This window comes from Zonotrichia albicollis, chromosome Z (assembly GCF_047830755.1).
Source record: "Zonotrichia albicollis isolate bZonAlb1 chromosome Z, bZonAlb1.hap1, whole genome shotgun sequence".
NCBI lineage: Eukaryota > Metazoa > Chordata > Aves > Passeriformes > Passerellidae > Zonotrichia > Zonotrichia albicollis.
In genome coordinates, this window is record NC_133860.1 from 38,678,286 (window position 1) to 38,695,400 (window position 17,115).

A 17,115-nucleotide genomic window follows, 5' to 3' on the forward strand; every position below is an offset into this window, starting at 1 on the left:
GAACTAGAACGACTACAGATGGGATAGTCTAGCACAGGTTTTCTGTGTCTAGAGGTCGGGAAGCACCCTCACCTAACACAGGGGATTGCAAGAGGCCTCTGAGGCCCTTCAGCAGGTGACAAAAGCCTTGGCTAAATTGTGGCAGGACTAGTGGCTACTGTGCAATGGTTTTTCTTTTTCCCCACATAGACATACAGGCTCTGCAGCCATGGCACAAATGTTTTCTTTAGTCTCCTGCAAGCTTCTTCACACCTTGCTCCTCCCCTCTGGATGACAGTCCAGTGCTCAACAAGAGATTGACACTGAGAGTGTGGATAAGTACGTGGGTAGGTCTTGCTACTCCATTGATCTTCCTTTCACACAACCTGTAGCAATGTACCCCATTTAGAGCTACTTCCCAGCTGCAATTGTTTGTAATTTGAGTACTTAAAATATTATTAAGCTGACACAAGTAGATCATCATCACAAAAATCTGTCTTCCAAATTAGGCTAAAAAACCTCTTTTAATCATTACAGACTTGTCTTTCACTAAAACAACAGATCATTGTTTTATCACCAGCAAGAATTTTATCTCCAAACAGAGCTATTTCTAAAACATTTACAGGAAATTGTCATAGCTATAATTTAGTCAAATAATTGTTATTACTTGACTATAGGCTTTTTCACATTTTCAGTATTCATCACATTAGTTTCCTTGCACTGGTATCATTAAGAATAATTTTAACTCCCAGTTGCGGCCTTACCAGTGTACTGAGGTACAGGCTCAATCTGTTGAAGAAAACAATCTTGCAGGTTGCCCACTTCAGCAAGGGTTCCTCCAGTTACCAGCTTTAGCTCATCTAGTGTATCCTGGGCTCACAAGAAAAACAGAGCTCACAATTCTGGTACAACAATGGGAAGAATATGAAATATCAGACAAAGTAAATTTATTTTTTTAAGAGAGGGAGTCCATTTCCTATGCATGCATGGGTCCTACACCATTCCCTTCAGGACCGCCCATTACCATTTGAACTGTATAAAATGTCTAGTCTTTGCCTTGCATATTTTCATATAGCTGTGGTTTTATTTCAAACTTTTTTTACTGTTCTAATTAATAAAATCTCACATACTAGAAGCTCCCATATTTCTGTGGCATATGATTTTGTTTTAAGTGCATCCAAAGCTGTGGTTTTTTCCTCTCCTCTCAAACAGGTACACATATTCATGTCAGGAATATGGGCACATCAGTCATTCTCCATAAAAACAGGCTCACTTTCAAGCCTGTAATGAAACAAAGTAAGTGGGAAACCTTGGGGGCAGAATGCCTTTGTACCTTCTAATAAGTATTTTTGATTAATGATGATGGAAGATGCTGTGGAAGACTCTGTTTATCTCAGACTGCTGATAGGGAGATGACAGGAAGCTTTATCAACTCCTGCTTGGCAGACAGAGGAAGAAATGCTATTGCAGTCAGATGAAGGTTTCCCTCTGGCACCAAAAGAGTCCTCCCTGCTTTTGTCTTTTTTAGTCTTTTGGCATATCATGAAGAGGAAAGCCACTTACACAGACAAGCTTTGTTCACACAGGATAGCTGTAAAAAGCCATTGAAAAACTGTTCTTACTGCACTAGCCGAGTCCTTACAAAAAGTCTACTCCCCAAAAAACAGCTAGATTGAAGTGAAGGAGGCAGTAGGTTTTCAAAATTTTATTTAAAAAGCTAAAAATTATGTCTAAAACAAATAGCATAAATATTATAGGGTTCATGTGAGCTAAGATTTCGCCTGCTCCATAGGAGTTTCTATTTACATTTATTCCACAACTTAATATTAAAGTATTACTGTAGAGAGCTTGGCTGCTGTGAGGACTGAGGTTTGAATTCAGTGATCCAGAGGTTCAGTGGTGATCCCTCTAAGTCCTCAGCCTGTTCCCAGTTTCCATGCTCACCTGTGGCTTCTCTTGGAGAGTGCGCAACTCAGCTGCCACCACCTTCTGAGACAGTGCTGAAAATGGTTTTGGCAAGTCCTCAATGGCACCTACTTGCAGGCAGTCCAGATACAGCTCTATAGTGCTCACTCCCTGCTGCAGACCACTCAGCCACAAGATGACAGCATGGGGTTTCCCATCAGCCAGCTGGATGTTGCTAAAGATCACGGAATTCAGCCTTCCATCACTCTTCAGATAGCGCAGCACCGCTAGGACAAAACACACAGAAGGACTATCAGAGGGTAGCAGACTGCCCAAGGCTGATCATGGAACATCCTGTGGAAATCTGCAATTGCTCTGGTATTTTTCCACATGTCCGCTTCTGCAAATGCATCCCATATGCAGACACAATGGTAATAATAAATGGGACATTGACTCTCGAAGCAGCACTAGCAGGATGCTTGCATGACATTTGTGAAACTCTGTGGCCTGTGCTGAGTTTTCCTCTGCTTTGTCCAAGGTTCCCTAAATGGCTTAACCAAAGTCACTTTACAGGCCATAATGTGCTAAAATGCAAGTGGTAAAGTCACAGGGCATAGCAGGCAGCCTCCAGTCAGCACTTTGGTATGTACACATCTGACAGACCCAGAGATACTATGCAGCAGAAGCGTACAACTAGAAAATCAATTTTAGTGATGCATACTGCATACAGTGGACCCGTCTAAGAGTGCATCCAAATGCATAATTAAAAATCAAAGGAAGCATGTTTCCAAACCAATAACCTGCACTTCTCTGTAACAAACACTCAGTAAAACCAAAGTATAATACAGAAAATACATAGTCCACTCCTAGGGATGACTAAACCTTTTCTCAGCTCTTTTAAAAAGCCTACCTGACAAAAATTCTCATTTCATTAAGTAAAATTCACCATCAAAAAAAGCCCGCAACAGCAGACAAATACTCTTACAATAAATGCCTGCTGAGTAATATTGAAAGTCTCTTTCCTAAGGAAATTGGATAGTAAGCTAGAATCTGTGAGCCAGATCTCTAAGATCAGCTAGCTAGTTCTCTCCACAAAATCTCTCCCTGGCTCTCCAACTGCATATCTGCAGAAGCAACAAGCTGAATGCATCTGGACAGTGCATAACTACCCTGCAAAATCAGACAGATCTTCAAAGACCCTGCTGATCACCAGCTGACAGCCTCTTACTTCCTGATCATAATAGTTATGTGCATGAGGAATCAAGCTGCAGAGACATGAGGCATCTAAATATTTACATGCTGGCTCTTGCTAAAGTCTGAAATTCACACATGGCTGCTACAGTTGTGTCAAACGAGAGCTCACAAATGATCTGACACTAAGTCAACCAAAAATTGTGGATATAGTGGAGGTAAAAGCTCATACTAGCTTTGGACCTAATAACAGCTACTTACTGAAACCATCCAATTTCTATTCATTTAACAAACTACCTTCCCATCTTTCCACTACTAATAAAATTGCTTTGATGCTATGATACCTGTTTGTTGGTGACCTCCCAACTTACTGGGACATGCTCCCTAAAATTTTTTTAGTTCCTCAGTCTGATGATGAAAAAATCCCCAGATTTATACCAGCATGAATGGGGCAGGGTATGTCTCTATCTTTGAAGTCTACACCAGTGCTAGAGCCTCAGCAGCTGTGATCAATATCAGGAATGTTTTCACTACTGTCTATGTCAAAGCACTGCCAGAGCTGAGATTTCCGCAAAGGTGCATGAGGTCACCAGTAACTCGCTAAAAGGCAGCATTTCTTGGCAAACTCAAAGATACGGCAAGAGAGAGTACATTGCAGGCATTTTATTCATGTGAATATTACACACGCCTGGCCATATAAAATTGGATCTGGGCCCTGCACTCAGAGTGACCAAACACAACAGTAGCCTAGAGAAAGAAAGAGGAGATGGAAGCAGGGCCCAGAACAGACCCTGCCAGAATAGTTTCAGGACAAGGAGCAATCAGACTTGGAAAGAAGATCAAGTATTCTTTCCTCAGCCAAAGCCAAATATTCATCTGGTAAACCAGAGTAGGCTTTTGAAGAGAGATTTTCTTGGATCACAGCCTCCACCTCCAAGATTTAACTCATACAAGCCCTTGCAGTATGTTTGCTGACTGAATATTTTACAGAAATTCATAAGAGTGTCACGTAAACTGCTTAAGAAACAAATTTTCTAATTAAAATAGGAGCTGTTTCACAGAATTGTTTAACAGCAACACTTTTATGCACTAATTGCTGTTTGCTCCATACAAGAATACTTAAAAAAGGATAAGAAATCCATGGTTGCTATCTGTCTCTGAAAGACACAATTGTCTACAGTAAGTTTAGCTGTTAACTCAGTAATTCAGACCTGTGCTTTTATAAACATTTAGGTGTTATAAACACATTACTATCAGTTATACCACAATAAAACATAATATGAGGCAACCATTGGGAACAAAACTCTTATATGTGGCATTTTGAATTACAACTAAGGTCTGCTTTGAGATCCCTAAATCAGATTTGGGCGCTAACTAGAAGTAACATGCAGAGAAATACCACAGATATGAAGACCCTGCATTTTGCTGAGATGCCGACACTGGTTCATCACTTAAGCATTGCTGTTCAGTCTTGAGAGGATCATACACAACTCACACACTCCATACTTGCAGCTGACATGACAATCTCGTGGATGTAGTTTAACTTACTGTATGAAGTAGCCATATGGGATCCCTAACACTTCAGAGAAATCACGTGTGAAAACACTGCCTACAACTTGCTCACTGCCATATGCCTTAACCAAGGTGCTCTAAAGTAACAAGGAGGCAAAGAAATCCAATGAACTGTCTTACTGCAAAAAGCCTCCCTCCCTTTGGCCAATCTTTTACATCAACCTGATGGTAAATCCTTTACATAAAATAGGTTACAGACGTCCCCCATCTACTCAACACTGGTCACTGACAGGACAAGTTGCTTCATGCTGCCTATGCATAGGCCATTATTGCATTTGTCCTGTCACACAGATGTTACTCAAACACCAACCCACCAAGGACAAAACCAAAAGAAACCATGTAACCTTCCACCAGAAACACTCTAACAGGCTTAAGAGACTGTCATGCAATCACACAGACAGCTTGGAAAATCAGTTCGACATGTTCAAACTTGTATGTAAATTGACACATTAGTGCATATACATGTGTTCCTATATATATATATATATGTACAACATTTGCACACATAGTTGTACATGCGCGAGAGGGAGTATGTGTAATTTATCATTTATTTAGCAATTAAGCAAGTCAGTGTTGGGAATTGTATGGCACTTTTGATAAGGCTGTGTGACCATGTATTACCCATTCCCTACACACACACAGTTCTTATTCCCTTACCTCAGAAGGATTTTGGCAGACCTGATAAAATTACCAATGTTTTATTGAACTCATTCCCCAACCATGTTTAATGAAAAGGCATGCTTTTCTTCTTTTGCAACATATTGAATAATTTCCCTATGCAGAAACTGAAATTTCTCAGTAGAATTTCACAGTATATTCGATTCAGCTAATTACTCAGTAGCAAATTACTATAGTAGTGAAGTCAATGCAGCAACAATAATGTACATAAATCAACAATCAACGATAAATCAATAAATAAATCAACAAAAATCAATCAATAAATCAATGATCTTTCGCTGAACCTTAAAATTGTAGTATATCCCAGATCTGGTTTACAGATCAATAAAACTATTATTTTTATTTCAAAAGTGCTGCAGTTCCTACTTTGACTCGTGACTAATGCTTTATTTCACCCAACAGATCTCGTAAGTGCCGGGAATATTTGTCTTGCGTAGTCACATCTAACCTCCAGGGTCATTGGAACAAGAACCTGCCTTTCATATGCATGAGGCAGCATGTGCGTGTGTCCCTCGCATTCCTGGGTAATAAGAACCAGTGACTGTCCCTAGGGAAAAAAGGAAAAAAAAAAAGACCAAACCAAATTGTCTCCATGCTCCATATTCCATGTCTTTTTTCTCCTTTCTCAGCATTGCTAAGAGTAAGCACTGCAGCCAAAGTGAAGACACCAGCTGATTGTCAGGTCAGTTTTCCCCGGCCAGGAGAGAGCAGCATCAAGGAGATGAAGGGGTGAAAGGGGATGTGAAAAGTGACACTACGCAACAGGAATGACTCAAGCACAAAGGTTAATCACACAGTTGTCAACATTCATCTGTCACAGACCAGTGACTATGGATCCAACACCAGTTATACCATACACATTCCAAGCAACTCACCTTTACTCATCCGTCCCATTACCGTAAATTCAAAATACTTGCTGTTGTCAGCTGATGAATATAGGCCAAAAACAGTGGCTGTACTCTTTGGCTGTAATTTGAATGTTGAAAGCAAGTAAACTTCATTCAGCATAGGATCCCCAAATGCTTGTTGCAAGAAGTTCAGTACCACTCGCTTGTTTGAATAAGGAAGAAGATCAAAAACTGAGGGGAAAAAAAAGCAAATTTCAACAGAAAATTAAATATAATAATGACCAAAGAAGAATGATATTTGAAGCCACATATTGGAGATTGTACACTCTTCCCACCAAAAAAAAAAAGTTATCAATATGATGATCATCTGTAAATATCATGAAGTTCAAATCCCTGGCACTGGAAGGGCTATCTTAAGCAACCTGGTCTAGTGAAACATGTCCCCATAGATGTTAGGGAGTTAGGACAAGGTGGTGCCTGCCAGCTGCAGCTATGATATTCTATAATTCTATCAAAATATCTATAGTTTGTTGCAACTATTTTAACTATTTTTATTTTTCAAAGGAATTATTGATAAGTTACTAACATAGAAATAACTAGTTTTCAAATTGAGGTATGCAAATATTTTTAGGTAGATCTCAAAGGTGCTTCTCTTCTGAGGATCCACCTCAACAGAAAGCTTTTTAACCTACTTCTGCTTTCATAAATTCAGATATTTGTGTTCACATTTCAATTAGATAAGGATTCATCATTAAAATTTTCAGACAGATTTTCAGAGTGCTCATCCTTTGATAGCTTTTGCAGAACACCAATTAAAATGCCAAAAAGCCAGGTAAGCAATACAATGTTCACAACTTTCTCACTTCACTGAGTTTCCAGAATATGAATTATACAAATAAGACTCATCTTTCCTTTCTGGCAAAGAAAACAAAGAAATACAGGCCTGACAAAAAACAAAACAAAACCCACAAACCCTGAAGGCATAGCAAAAGCTCTTACAAATTTTTATTTTAGTTTTTCTACAATGCATCAGCAAAGAGTCTATGATTTTACACATATATAAGTCAGCTATGTCCTTTATGCAACTGAAACAATGAAGTGGGGTTCTCCTCAATGTTCCCAAATCCACGACATCTCCAAACTCAATAAACACTTTTGTTAGGTTTCTTGATTATCTCCTATTCCAACCCACTGCAATTAAAGCAGTATATATATTATACCCTGGCAGTAAAGTTTGATAAATTATTTTGCACAAGTGTCGTTTAAATACAAGAGCACACTGAGCCATTGTATACCACTGACACTCCACAGGCCCACCATAGCTGGGCCATATTTTTCTCCCACTCTGGAACGCTACTGTAGAGCTCTCACTAGAGAAGAGTTGTAACATCAGGCAGATGGCAAAGGCACATTGTGCCTTAGCTTGATTCAAGTGGTTGTACTAATAAGTTTTGTTTCCCAGGCTGAAAAAACACCGGTGGACCTTCTCAGATGATCCTTGTCTATGCAGCACAACCCAAAGCTGTTGCTGTGTATACAAGGTGATGAGCTCATCCTACCATTCCAGTGTTTCCGTAAGTTACGCACAGGAAAAGACTGAAGAGCACTCAAAGAACAACCAAATGGGCATGCAGACCTTCCCACAGATATGTGGGAAACCCTGTTCCCTTATACTAGAGTGTGGGTTCATGCTGCTCCCATCACTCATTCTGAAGCATCCATTCATTTAGACACTAATGTTATTTCCAAAAAAGAGAAAAAAAGACCATTTTCCCTTCATTTCATGAAGTCATTGAAGTAATCTCTGAAGTCTACACTTACATTGGGTCTAAGGATCTCATGACTCTACAGAGAATTTTCTGGACACACTACAAAAAATATCAGGCCCTTGACTTGCATGCACTAGTAGTATTACTGTCAAACAACTAAGACATACAAAAGTAAGGTGGACTTGGTCAAAAGACTTCTCCTTCATTAAGTTTCAGATTTACAGCATACCAGGACAACCACTGCTCCCACTGAAAGCAGGGACTTGGAAAGCAGAAGCAAAAGGCTGGGTGCCTCATCACACTTAGTGCAGAGAGAGTAGAGCAACTGCCCACATAAGAGACTGAAATGCAACTCACTACTCTGTACAACAGCATTTTACAAGGAACAGCCATTCATAAAATACAGCTGTGTTTCCTCAGCTGGAGCAATGCAATACAATACCAAAGACTTTGAGAGCATGAAATATAGTACAAAATATATACATTTTGTTCAGTTCTGGGCCTATTGGCTGAATTTCTATCAATTTCTGTGATACTCATTAATCTAAGGTAGAATCACTTTAAAATATTACAAAAGTAATGACTAAGCACTGTGAGACATCTGTCTAATGTTACAGAAAACGTTTATTGAAATTTTTGTTATTTGCATATTTCAATTAATACTGAAACTGGTTGGGCAGTTGTGTTCCACAGAGCACAGTGCCTCAGCCCGATCCTTTAGCACCATGTTATCAAAATTTTTCCTGGAATATCTTCACTGACTAGTATGCGGATGATGCATTACATGATCAGATCCATCCTTAAGCACAATGCTACACATATGCTAGCAAATGTAGCTAGCAGAAGAATGAGGAGGCCATGAAAATTCATTTTACATCCTTAGTAGAGTAGGCAAAGAGAGACAGCTCTTGGCCATTATAGAGACAATTATTTGTTTGGAAGAAACAGGGAAAAAAGATCACAAAGATTTGACATCTCATTTTTTGAGGAACCCTGTCTCTTCGTTCCTCTCAGTGGAAAGGCAGACTTGAAAGCAAATACATAGAATACGACTGCCAAAGCTGAAAAGCACAAGCAGCTGGTTCTAATCCATGCAATGGACTGAAAACTCCGACATGCCTTCATGCCTTCAAGCACGAGTGTGCATACCCACTGGGCTAAACTGAGCCCGCTCATGAGACAGACCAGGAATTCTCTCCTGCACCTTCCTTCTGTGGTTTTTAAAATAGAGCTGCTTACCCTCCTATCCAAATGCTAACAAGGGATGAGCTACATGGTGAGACAGTGGCAAACCACACTTTGGAAATCTGCCCAAACCCATCAAGGCTAGCTTTTCAGATGAGAGCTAGAAGACACAACGGAAAGTGCTAGGATGAAAAGGCATGGAGGAATGAAATTAGTGACACAGGAGAGCATGGAACTTAAAGTACCCCTTCTTTTCTCTAACTCTGTTGTCATATCACACCAGCTTTTTGAGACCTTCTAAGGCTGTTTTCTGGTCACACCTAATCATAGCTGTAGATATAAACACTACTCCACTACTGTTAAGCACTTTTCGAGGCAATTATTAATGGCTTAGACACTTGGAGCGAAATCCTAACCCCTACCACAACAATTTCCCACTGACCACAAGAAGCTAAAAGCATCCCTTGTCGAGAGTGGAGTGGCCACTGCCCCTGACAGGTTAGAAAGCTGGCTTTTTTCTAATCCGGTAATACGCAACTTGTCATTACAAAAATTCTCTGAAATGTCTTCACATCATAAAGATCTACAACAAAGGCTTCTGAAAATGCAGCTATATTGTTGTGATCGGCTGTCTTTTAGATCTTAGGTAATAACTGATTGGCGTGTTAAAAATAATTCTGTAAGGCAGAAGAGGGGGTTAAAAATGTAGCAAAAACCACAAGCAGCCTTAAGGTTCTTGGAGTAGCACGAAGTTGCACTAACTGCTGCACTCGGCAGCCGAGCTGGCGGCAATCATAAGCTGCTACCGCAGAGTAATACCACCCACTTCGCTCAAGCTCTAAAATACAGCAGCTCCTGACTTACTACGCGCGTAATATTGCCACGGCAATGCTGGGTTTAAAAAGTACGAGTTTTCCTATGGACTCTGCTATGTAGTAGAGTTTTCCCGGCTTAGAAATTAACTTCTCATTTAGGAGAACTTGCAGCTGGAAAAGGGCTATTTAGATGCTCCACGCACCCACCAGCATACCTGCAGAAACACTTTCTGGAGGCTGCGTGAGAGCGGCTGTCACCGCCATCTCCTCCCGTCCCCACCGCTAGTCCGGGCGGCTCCGCGGGCGCGCTCTGCGCCCCGACGGGCAGCGGCGGCTCCTGCTGCCCGCCACGGCTCCGGCTCCCCTAGCACCTGCAGAGGCGCTGCCTCTCGCTGCCAGGCAGGGCTCCCGGCGAAGGGCAGGGGTCGGGACACCGCAAGCCCAGAGCCTTCCCCACGGAAGAGGGAAAAGGAGAGCGCGCTCCATCGGGGCGCGGGGCCCTTACCTCGGGGGGCGGGCGCGGCGGCGCGGCCCGGGCACAGCTGCAGGGCGAGCGGCAGCAGCAGCAGCGCGGCGCCGCGCTCGCACCCCATGGCGGCCGCGGGCCGGGCAGGGCGGCGAGGGACGGCCGCCGCTCCGCACCGGGCCCCGCTGTTTAACGGGGGCGGCCCCGGGGCCGGGCACGGCCGGCGGCGGGCCATTGGCCGGGCGGCGGGTGGGGGGCGCGGGGCCCTTACCTCGGGGGGCGGGCGCGGCGGCGCGGCCCGGGCACAGCTGCAGGGCGAGCGGCAGCAGCAGCAGCGCGGCGCCGCGCTCGCACCCCATGGCGGCCGCGGGCCGGGCAGGGCGGCGAGGGACGGCCGCCGCTCCGCACCGGGCCCCGCTGTTTAACGGGGGCGGCCCCGGGGCCGGGCACGGCCGGCGGCGGGCCATTGGCCGGGCGGCGGGTGGGGGGCGCGGAGGGGGACGGCCGAGCCCTGGGGGGACCAGGGGGGAGCGCGCCGTCGGAACCCGAGCCGAGAACTGGCACTGATGGAGGTGGCTCGGACAGAAGTGGAGATCCTGGCGACGCCCCCAAAATCAACACCTGTGAGGACGCTGTCTGGAGTCTACCCTTTGAGGAGCCCTGGAAATTGCAATGTGTTTAATGGTTTTAAATTCACAGTATCACAGAATTAGCGAGATAGGAAAGGACCTGGAAGATCATGGAGTTCAGTGGTTAATAAGCCACTATGCTTACTACCAGTCACAAGAAGATTGCCCCAAAAGTGAACTGGATGTGCTTTAAGAGCTGAGTAGGAGTTCTGTAAGTTCAGGGCGGTGAGTATGAGTTCTGTAAGTTCTGCAAGTTAAGGGACGGCAAGTCCAGCGCTGTTACAAGCAGCCCTTCAGAGAACCACCTGCCCGGTGAGGGATGTAGAAGAGTGTCAGAAACATGAAGATAATGCAGCCTTGTTCACCCAGTCCTGCTGACTGCAGGATGCTTAACTTTGAGGTTGGCAAAATTTTACTTTAAAATGTCTCTTGTCTCCCTTTCTATGTTCACCAAGTGGTGACCATATATTTGTGTCTTCTGACAGCAAAGATACAGCTGTCATCTTTGCAAAGCCCTCTCACAGGTTTCTCTGCCTGCTCTGCAGTCAGGTATTTAGTGTCAGCTGTTAAGGTTTAACATATATTAGAACAGATTCTCTCTCATGCACATCTTAAGTCAAAGCAAATGGGCATGCTCTGGTGTGCAGACATGGTCTTGGTAGAAATTTAAATACTCCACTTTTCCTAACTGAAGAGTGTCACTAAAAGGGGTCATGCAGATTGCACACTGGGGCAAACTGGGCTTCTAGAAGGCTCTGACTGGCAAACTGAGGAATGTATCATCTGCTCCTTTGTTTCATTTAAAGAGTTCAGAACCATTGGGAGTGCTCAAACTGACCAGATGGAGACTATGGAAAAAGTCTTAGCAAACTCCCAAACTCAATAACTTAGCCAAAGTAAATTTAAAAAAACCCTTCTTCTTTCAACTACAACAATTTTCAGCACTGTGTGTTCCCTTAGGATATCATTATCCCATTGTTTGTCCTCTACTTCAGAAAATTCTAGTCTGCACTGCTGATGTTAAGAAAGTTAAGGAGAAAGGGAGCAAGTGAGAAATTCAAACACATTGTGAGCTTCCTATCCTGCTGCACAGCTCTCTTTGTCCTGTACATCTCTGTATGTATCAGCTCTGCTGATGGACCCCTGTCACGTCAGAAATCCAGGAAGCCCTGCCTGGCCCCTTCGCAGCTTGCTATCCACACTCAGTTGGAAAAGTTGGAGCTGTCTGATATTATTTACTTCATAAAAAGCAGGGCAACAATAGAAGGGAAAGTTTATGTTAAAGTGAGCAAAGTAGTATTGATTAATGTTCAGTCTCATCAGGCTTGGTGCATATATCTAAGAACCACCACAGAGAACAGCCTTTGAGGGGCTTATCGTGTGGGAGGCAAAACACAGCATACTGCAGGGTGGGGGCTGCGAGCGCTGCAGCTCAAAGGGGCCACCCCAGCAGCTCTACAGCACAGAGAGCGGTGGGCTGCTCCCCAACACAGCCCCAGTGAGATTTTTAGATACCTTCAGCTGGCCTATATTCACATGTCCTCTAATTGCCCTCCCTACATGGCATACATTCCATAACACACCCCTGCTTCTTAGCTTATTCTTGTTAGCAGTGTTGACCCGCTCCTGAAGTTGCCCATTTTTTCCTCTGCCCATTGCCAGGCAGAAGGGTGCTCTGCCATAGCCCCTGTGTGACAGCATGGTGCTATTCCTCCTCCTCACCCTACTGCTCTTCTGTATACGTCTCCACACAAGAAGAAACACCTCAGCTTCATTCCCACATCCTTGCCCCTGCAGTGCAAGTGACAGGATGACATGATAGTGTCAATGAGCTGGCTAAGAGCTGCACAGGGGAGTGAGAAAAACAGATCATCAGGTGCAAAGTGCTGTGGAGCTGGGGAAAAAGGGAGGCTAAAAGGGGCAAGCAGGAGGCAAGAAGATGGAAAAAGAAAAGGAAGAACTTTGAATGTCATAAACTCCTTAAAGAGAAGTGTTAGTTCAGAATTTGTCCCCAGCCTAAAGCATGGGGAGACAGTATACAAGTGCTGCAAGGCTAATATGCAGATCTAGAGCAGTACTGTTGATGTTCAACTGTTTATTAAGGAAAAGCATTGACTCAACAAAGAGCGTTTTTTGCAAACATATACTTAAGTGCATGACAGAAGAACACTCTAAGGTCTGCAAAATAATTACAGTTCTGGAAAAAAACCAAAAACAAACAAACAAAAAAACCCAAACAAAAAAAAAAAAAAAGAAAAAAAAACTAAAAAACCCCCAACCAACCAAAACAAAACAAAACAAAAAAAAAGGATAGTCAGGATTTGCTTTCACCTAAGGGGAGAACCATCAAGAATTTGTAGCTATTTATTATGCACTTTGAGTGTACTGAATTTGAGATTATTAAAGCATATGAAATGTTTTCTTGAAAGATTTCCTTATCTGACAGAAATATTAAGTAATTATAACTTACCATTCCTTACTTCTGATTTACACACAAAGGAGTCTCTCATACTGGTGCTGGCCAGCCCTCCAGGAGGAGGATTTTGTTTGTAGTATTATATCTTCATTAGTATTAGATTTGTGAGGACCATATGGTGTTCTTGCTCTGTATCTGCTTATTCTTTGTGCTTACTCACAAAGGATGCACATGGAAGCAATGTTTGGCAAACAGCCCACGAGGCACAATCCAGTATGACATAAGGGGTTCTGGTTCACGATGTACATAAACAGAAGCTTAAGTCCATGTTTAGATGAACTTAGCACATTTAAAGGTCACTGTAATTTCTTCAGTTTTCATTTCTATTCTGAGTTTTATGTTGGAATGTGTTACAGATTAAAGGGGATTTGGTGCTCAAGCACAACCTTCTTTAAGGATTTTGACAAAGTGGAAAGTTTATCTGCTGTCTGGAAGGGACTACTTGACCTTTTAATCAACATTTTCAATAAAAACAATGGAATACTAGCAATTCCCTTTTCAGTCTTCTGTATTCTCTGAAATATAAACTCCAGTTTAAATTACTGGAGGTTAAATAAGAAGCAAGAATAAAAACATGATTAATCAATCGTGTTTCCAAGAAACTTTCATAATGTCAGTCACATTTCGTCAGGAAGTCATAAGTATGTGACTGTAATTTTTGAATAGCATCTGCAAGAAAACCTCAATCACTATAATGTTTGACCTGATTATGTAAATTTGATAAGATTTTAAGCATACAGAATACAGAGAAGCTGCAAACATTACAGATTTTGTTTTACAGAAGTGTCTGTAACTTGTTCAAGTTCCAAATAATGGGGTAAGGGAAATAGAAAAGAACCCTGATGCTTAATCACCTTACATGTTTTGTTTCTAATATGCATCAGGAGACTCACTGTTTTCATGGAAGTATATGGATTATTAAATATCAGGATTCATGGGCAATTAAGATATAGAAATCTTAAGGCAAGTGAAGTATCAGCTCTAAAACACATCCTTTCGCATTTATGTCAACACTCCTGGTTTTGATCCTGCTTAATTAAAAAAAAATGCTGGTTTCAAGGGTTTCAAATTTCAAAGACAGGTTTCAAAAGAATTTTTGCTTTTCTAAAACACAAATTGAAGCTCCATTTTTTCAAGTCAAGTCATATATCCATCTTCAATGCACTTATTTACTTTTCATTTACACTGCTAGGAATTCCACTTAGGCAACCAAGAGGAAAAAGTTCCTGACATGGGGGAGGGAAGGTACAGATTGCCTCTTTTTTTTATCTTTGCTCCAGACTCTACAACAACACAGAGATAAACTGGGCCTGAAGGCAATGCAAAGTTTATTTCCCTATTTACCTCCTAAGCCTTCTTTCAGCCTGCCTCAAAACAGCCATATGACAGAGAAGCTCATAGAATAGTTAGGTTTTTCTTAAACTTACACCTCTAAGTTCATCAAATCTAAACATCAACCCAGCACCACCACCATATCCACCACTAAAACATGTCCTCAACATTTCCAGAAATGTTGAGGAAACTTTCCTGGGCAGCTTGCTTCAATGCTTGACAACCCTTTCAGTGAAGAAATTTTTCATAATATCTAATACAAGCCTTCCCCAGCGCAATGCAACTTGAGGCCATTTTCTCTTATTCTAACATTGCTTACTTGGGAGAAAAAACTGAACCCCACCCATCTACAGTGTCCTTTCAAGTGCTTGTAGAGTGATAAGGTTCTCCCTGAGAATCCTTTTCTCCAAGCTAAACACTCCCAGCTCTCTCGCTCACTCCTCACAGGATTTGTCCTACAGACCCTTCACCAGCTCCATTGCCTTTCTCTGGACTCACTCCAACACCAGAATGACCTTCCTATAGAAATGGCCAAACCTGAACACAGCACTGGAGGTGCGGCCTCAGCAGGGCCCAGCACAGGGGGACAATCCCTGCCCTGCTCCTGCTGCCACAGCATTGTTGATCCAGGCCAGGATGCCATTGGCCTTCTTGGCCCCCTGGGCACAGCCTGGCTCATGTTCAGCTGCTGTCACCAGCACCCCCAGCTCCTTTCCAGCCACTCTGCCCCAGCCTGTGGAGCTGCCTGGGGTTGTTGTGACCCAAGGGCAGGACCCGGCACTGGGCCTTGTTGAACCTCACACCATTGGCCTCAGCCATGATCCAGCCTGCCCAGATCCCTCTGCAGAGCCTTCCTGCCCTCCAGCAGATCAGCACTCCCACCCAGCTTGGTGTCACCTGTGAAATGATTGAGGGTGCACTTGATCCCCTTGTCCAGGTCAACAAAATCAATCAAGATACTAAAAGGGGCTGATATAACTATTGAGCCCTTTGTAAAATACTCCTTATGGAAACAGATCATTGGGATCACAGCTGCCAGCATCCACAATTCCCTTTCAGAGCTTTGCATCTCAGTTCACATGGTGAAAGGACCAAAGAAAAGTACTTGGACAGACTGGGAAGTTAGCTAGTGCCTGTAGGCAGGAAAAGACATTAAAAATATCCTTAGAATGTATATCTTAAATAAGTCTTTAGAAGAAAAAATGTAACATAACAATTAAAAAAATTGCTTATGTTAATATTGCCAGTGGTATAGTTTTATGAGGGAAAAAATGGGCATGTATTTTTTCTCCCATGTTCCTCATAAATGGAGCAGAATGATCTCAGATCTGTGGCATAAATTTTCATCACACTTTCTTTGACAAATTTCAAGCGAATCTGAATTTGTGGATCTAGGAATGTGAAATGAAAAATGAAGTTTTTCCTTACTCTCCTTATGTGTAGAAGACCTAAATAAGGGTGGTCAGTGCAGAGTTGTATTTTTTGGTCAGCGTGTGGTATTTTTTCATTTTGTGGGAAGGATGGAAACTTGACTTAGCATTTAGAGACGTGCTGTGGCACGTCTGCACAGCTGTGGAATAAACAGCTGACAACTTGATGCCTCTAAAGCTCTGTAGTTAAAACCACACTGAATGGTTATCATTATAACCTGGTCAAAACTGCTAACATACAACCAGAGCTCCTTGTTTCTAGTGCCAAGCTGGTCATGGCTGCTCATCACTGTTGATTGAGAATCACAATCTTTTCTTTTGCTCCTACGAAAAGTCACACCTCTGTGTGCAGTGTCCGGGTTGGAGGGTGAGGGTTCAGACACACAGTACCAAAAGCATTTCAAGAGGACTATGGCTGCTGCATTTCCCCACAGGATCACAGGTACTGGCCACCCATGTCCCTTCCCAAGAGACTGACCCCCATCTGGATACCACCTGAAACGACCTTGTTCCCTGGGAGGGGTTGGCCTCTTCTCCCAGCCTAGTGACAAGAAGACGTAGTTTTCAATTCAAGGACATTGAGGTGCTGGAGCAAGTCCAGAGAAGTGCAACAGAGCTGAGAACGGCTCTGGAGCACAAGTCCTGTGGGGAGGGGCTGAGAGAGCCGTTTGTTTAGCCTGGTGGAAAGGAGGCGCCTCGGGGAAGACATTTACTGCTTTTTTCATTACCTCCTTTCCTCCAGGCAAGGGTTGTCCTTCTGGGAAGGGACATGGGTAGTATGAGGACATAGTCTTGAGTTACTATGTCAGGGGCGCTTTGGGCCGGACATTAGGAAGAATT

At 42.9% G+C, this 17,115-nt stretch overlaps 1 protein-coding gene across 1 annotated transcript in view; it reads right to left on the minus strand.

Moving 5' to 3' along the window:
• The window catches only part of THBS4 (thrombospondin 4), a 39,406-nt gene extending 28,772 nt beyond the window's left edge, over nt 1–10,634 (minus strand). Inside the window, exons 1-4 of the mRNA XM_074533545.1 lie at nt 10,448–10,634; nt 6,201–6,404; nt 1,924–2,171; nt 744–849 (exon numbers count right to left, since the gene is read on the minus strand). Of these exons, the coding sequence (XP_074389646.1) occupies nt 744–849; nt 1,924–2,171; nt 6,201–6,404; nt 10,448–10,535 (646 nt within the window). The 5' untranslated portion in view covers nt 10,536–10,634. The remainder of the gene's footprint in view (nt 1–743; nt 850–1,923; nt 2,172–6,200; nt 6,405–10,447) is intronic.
• Nucleotides 10,635–17,115: the final 6,481 nt, after the last annotated feature.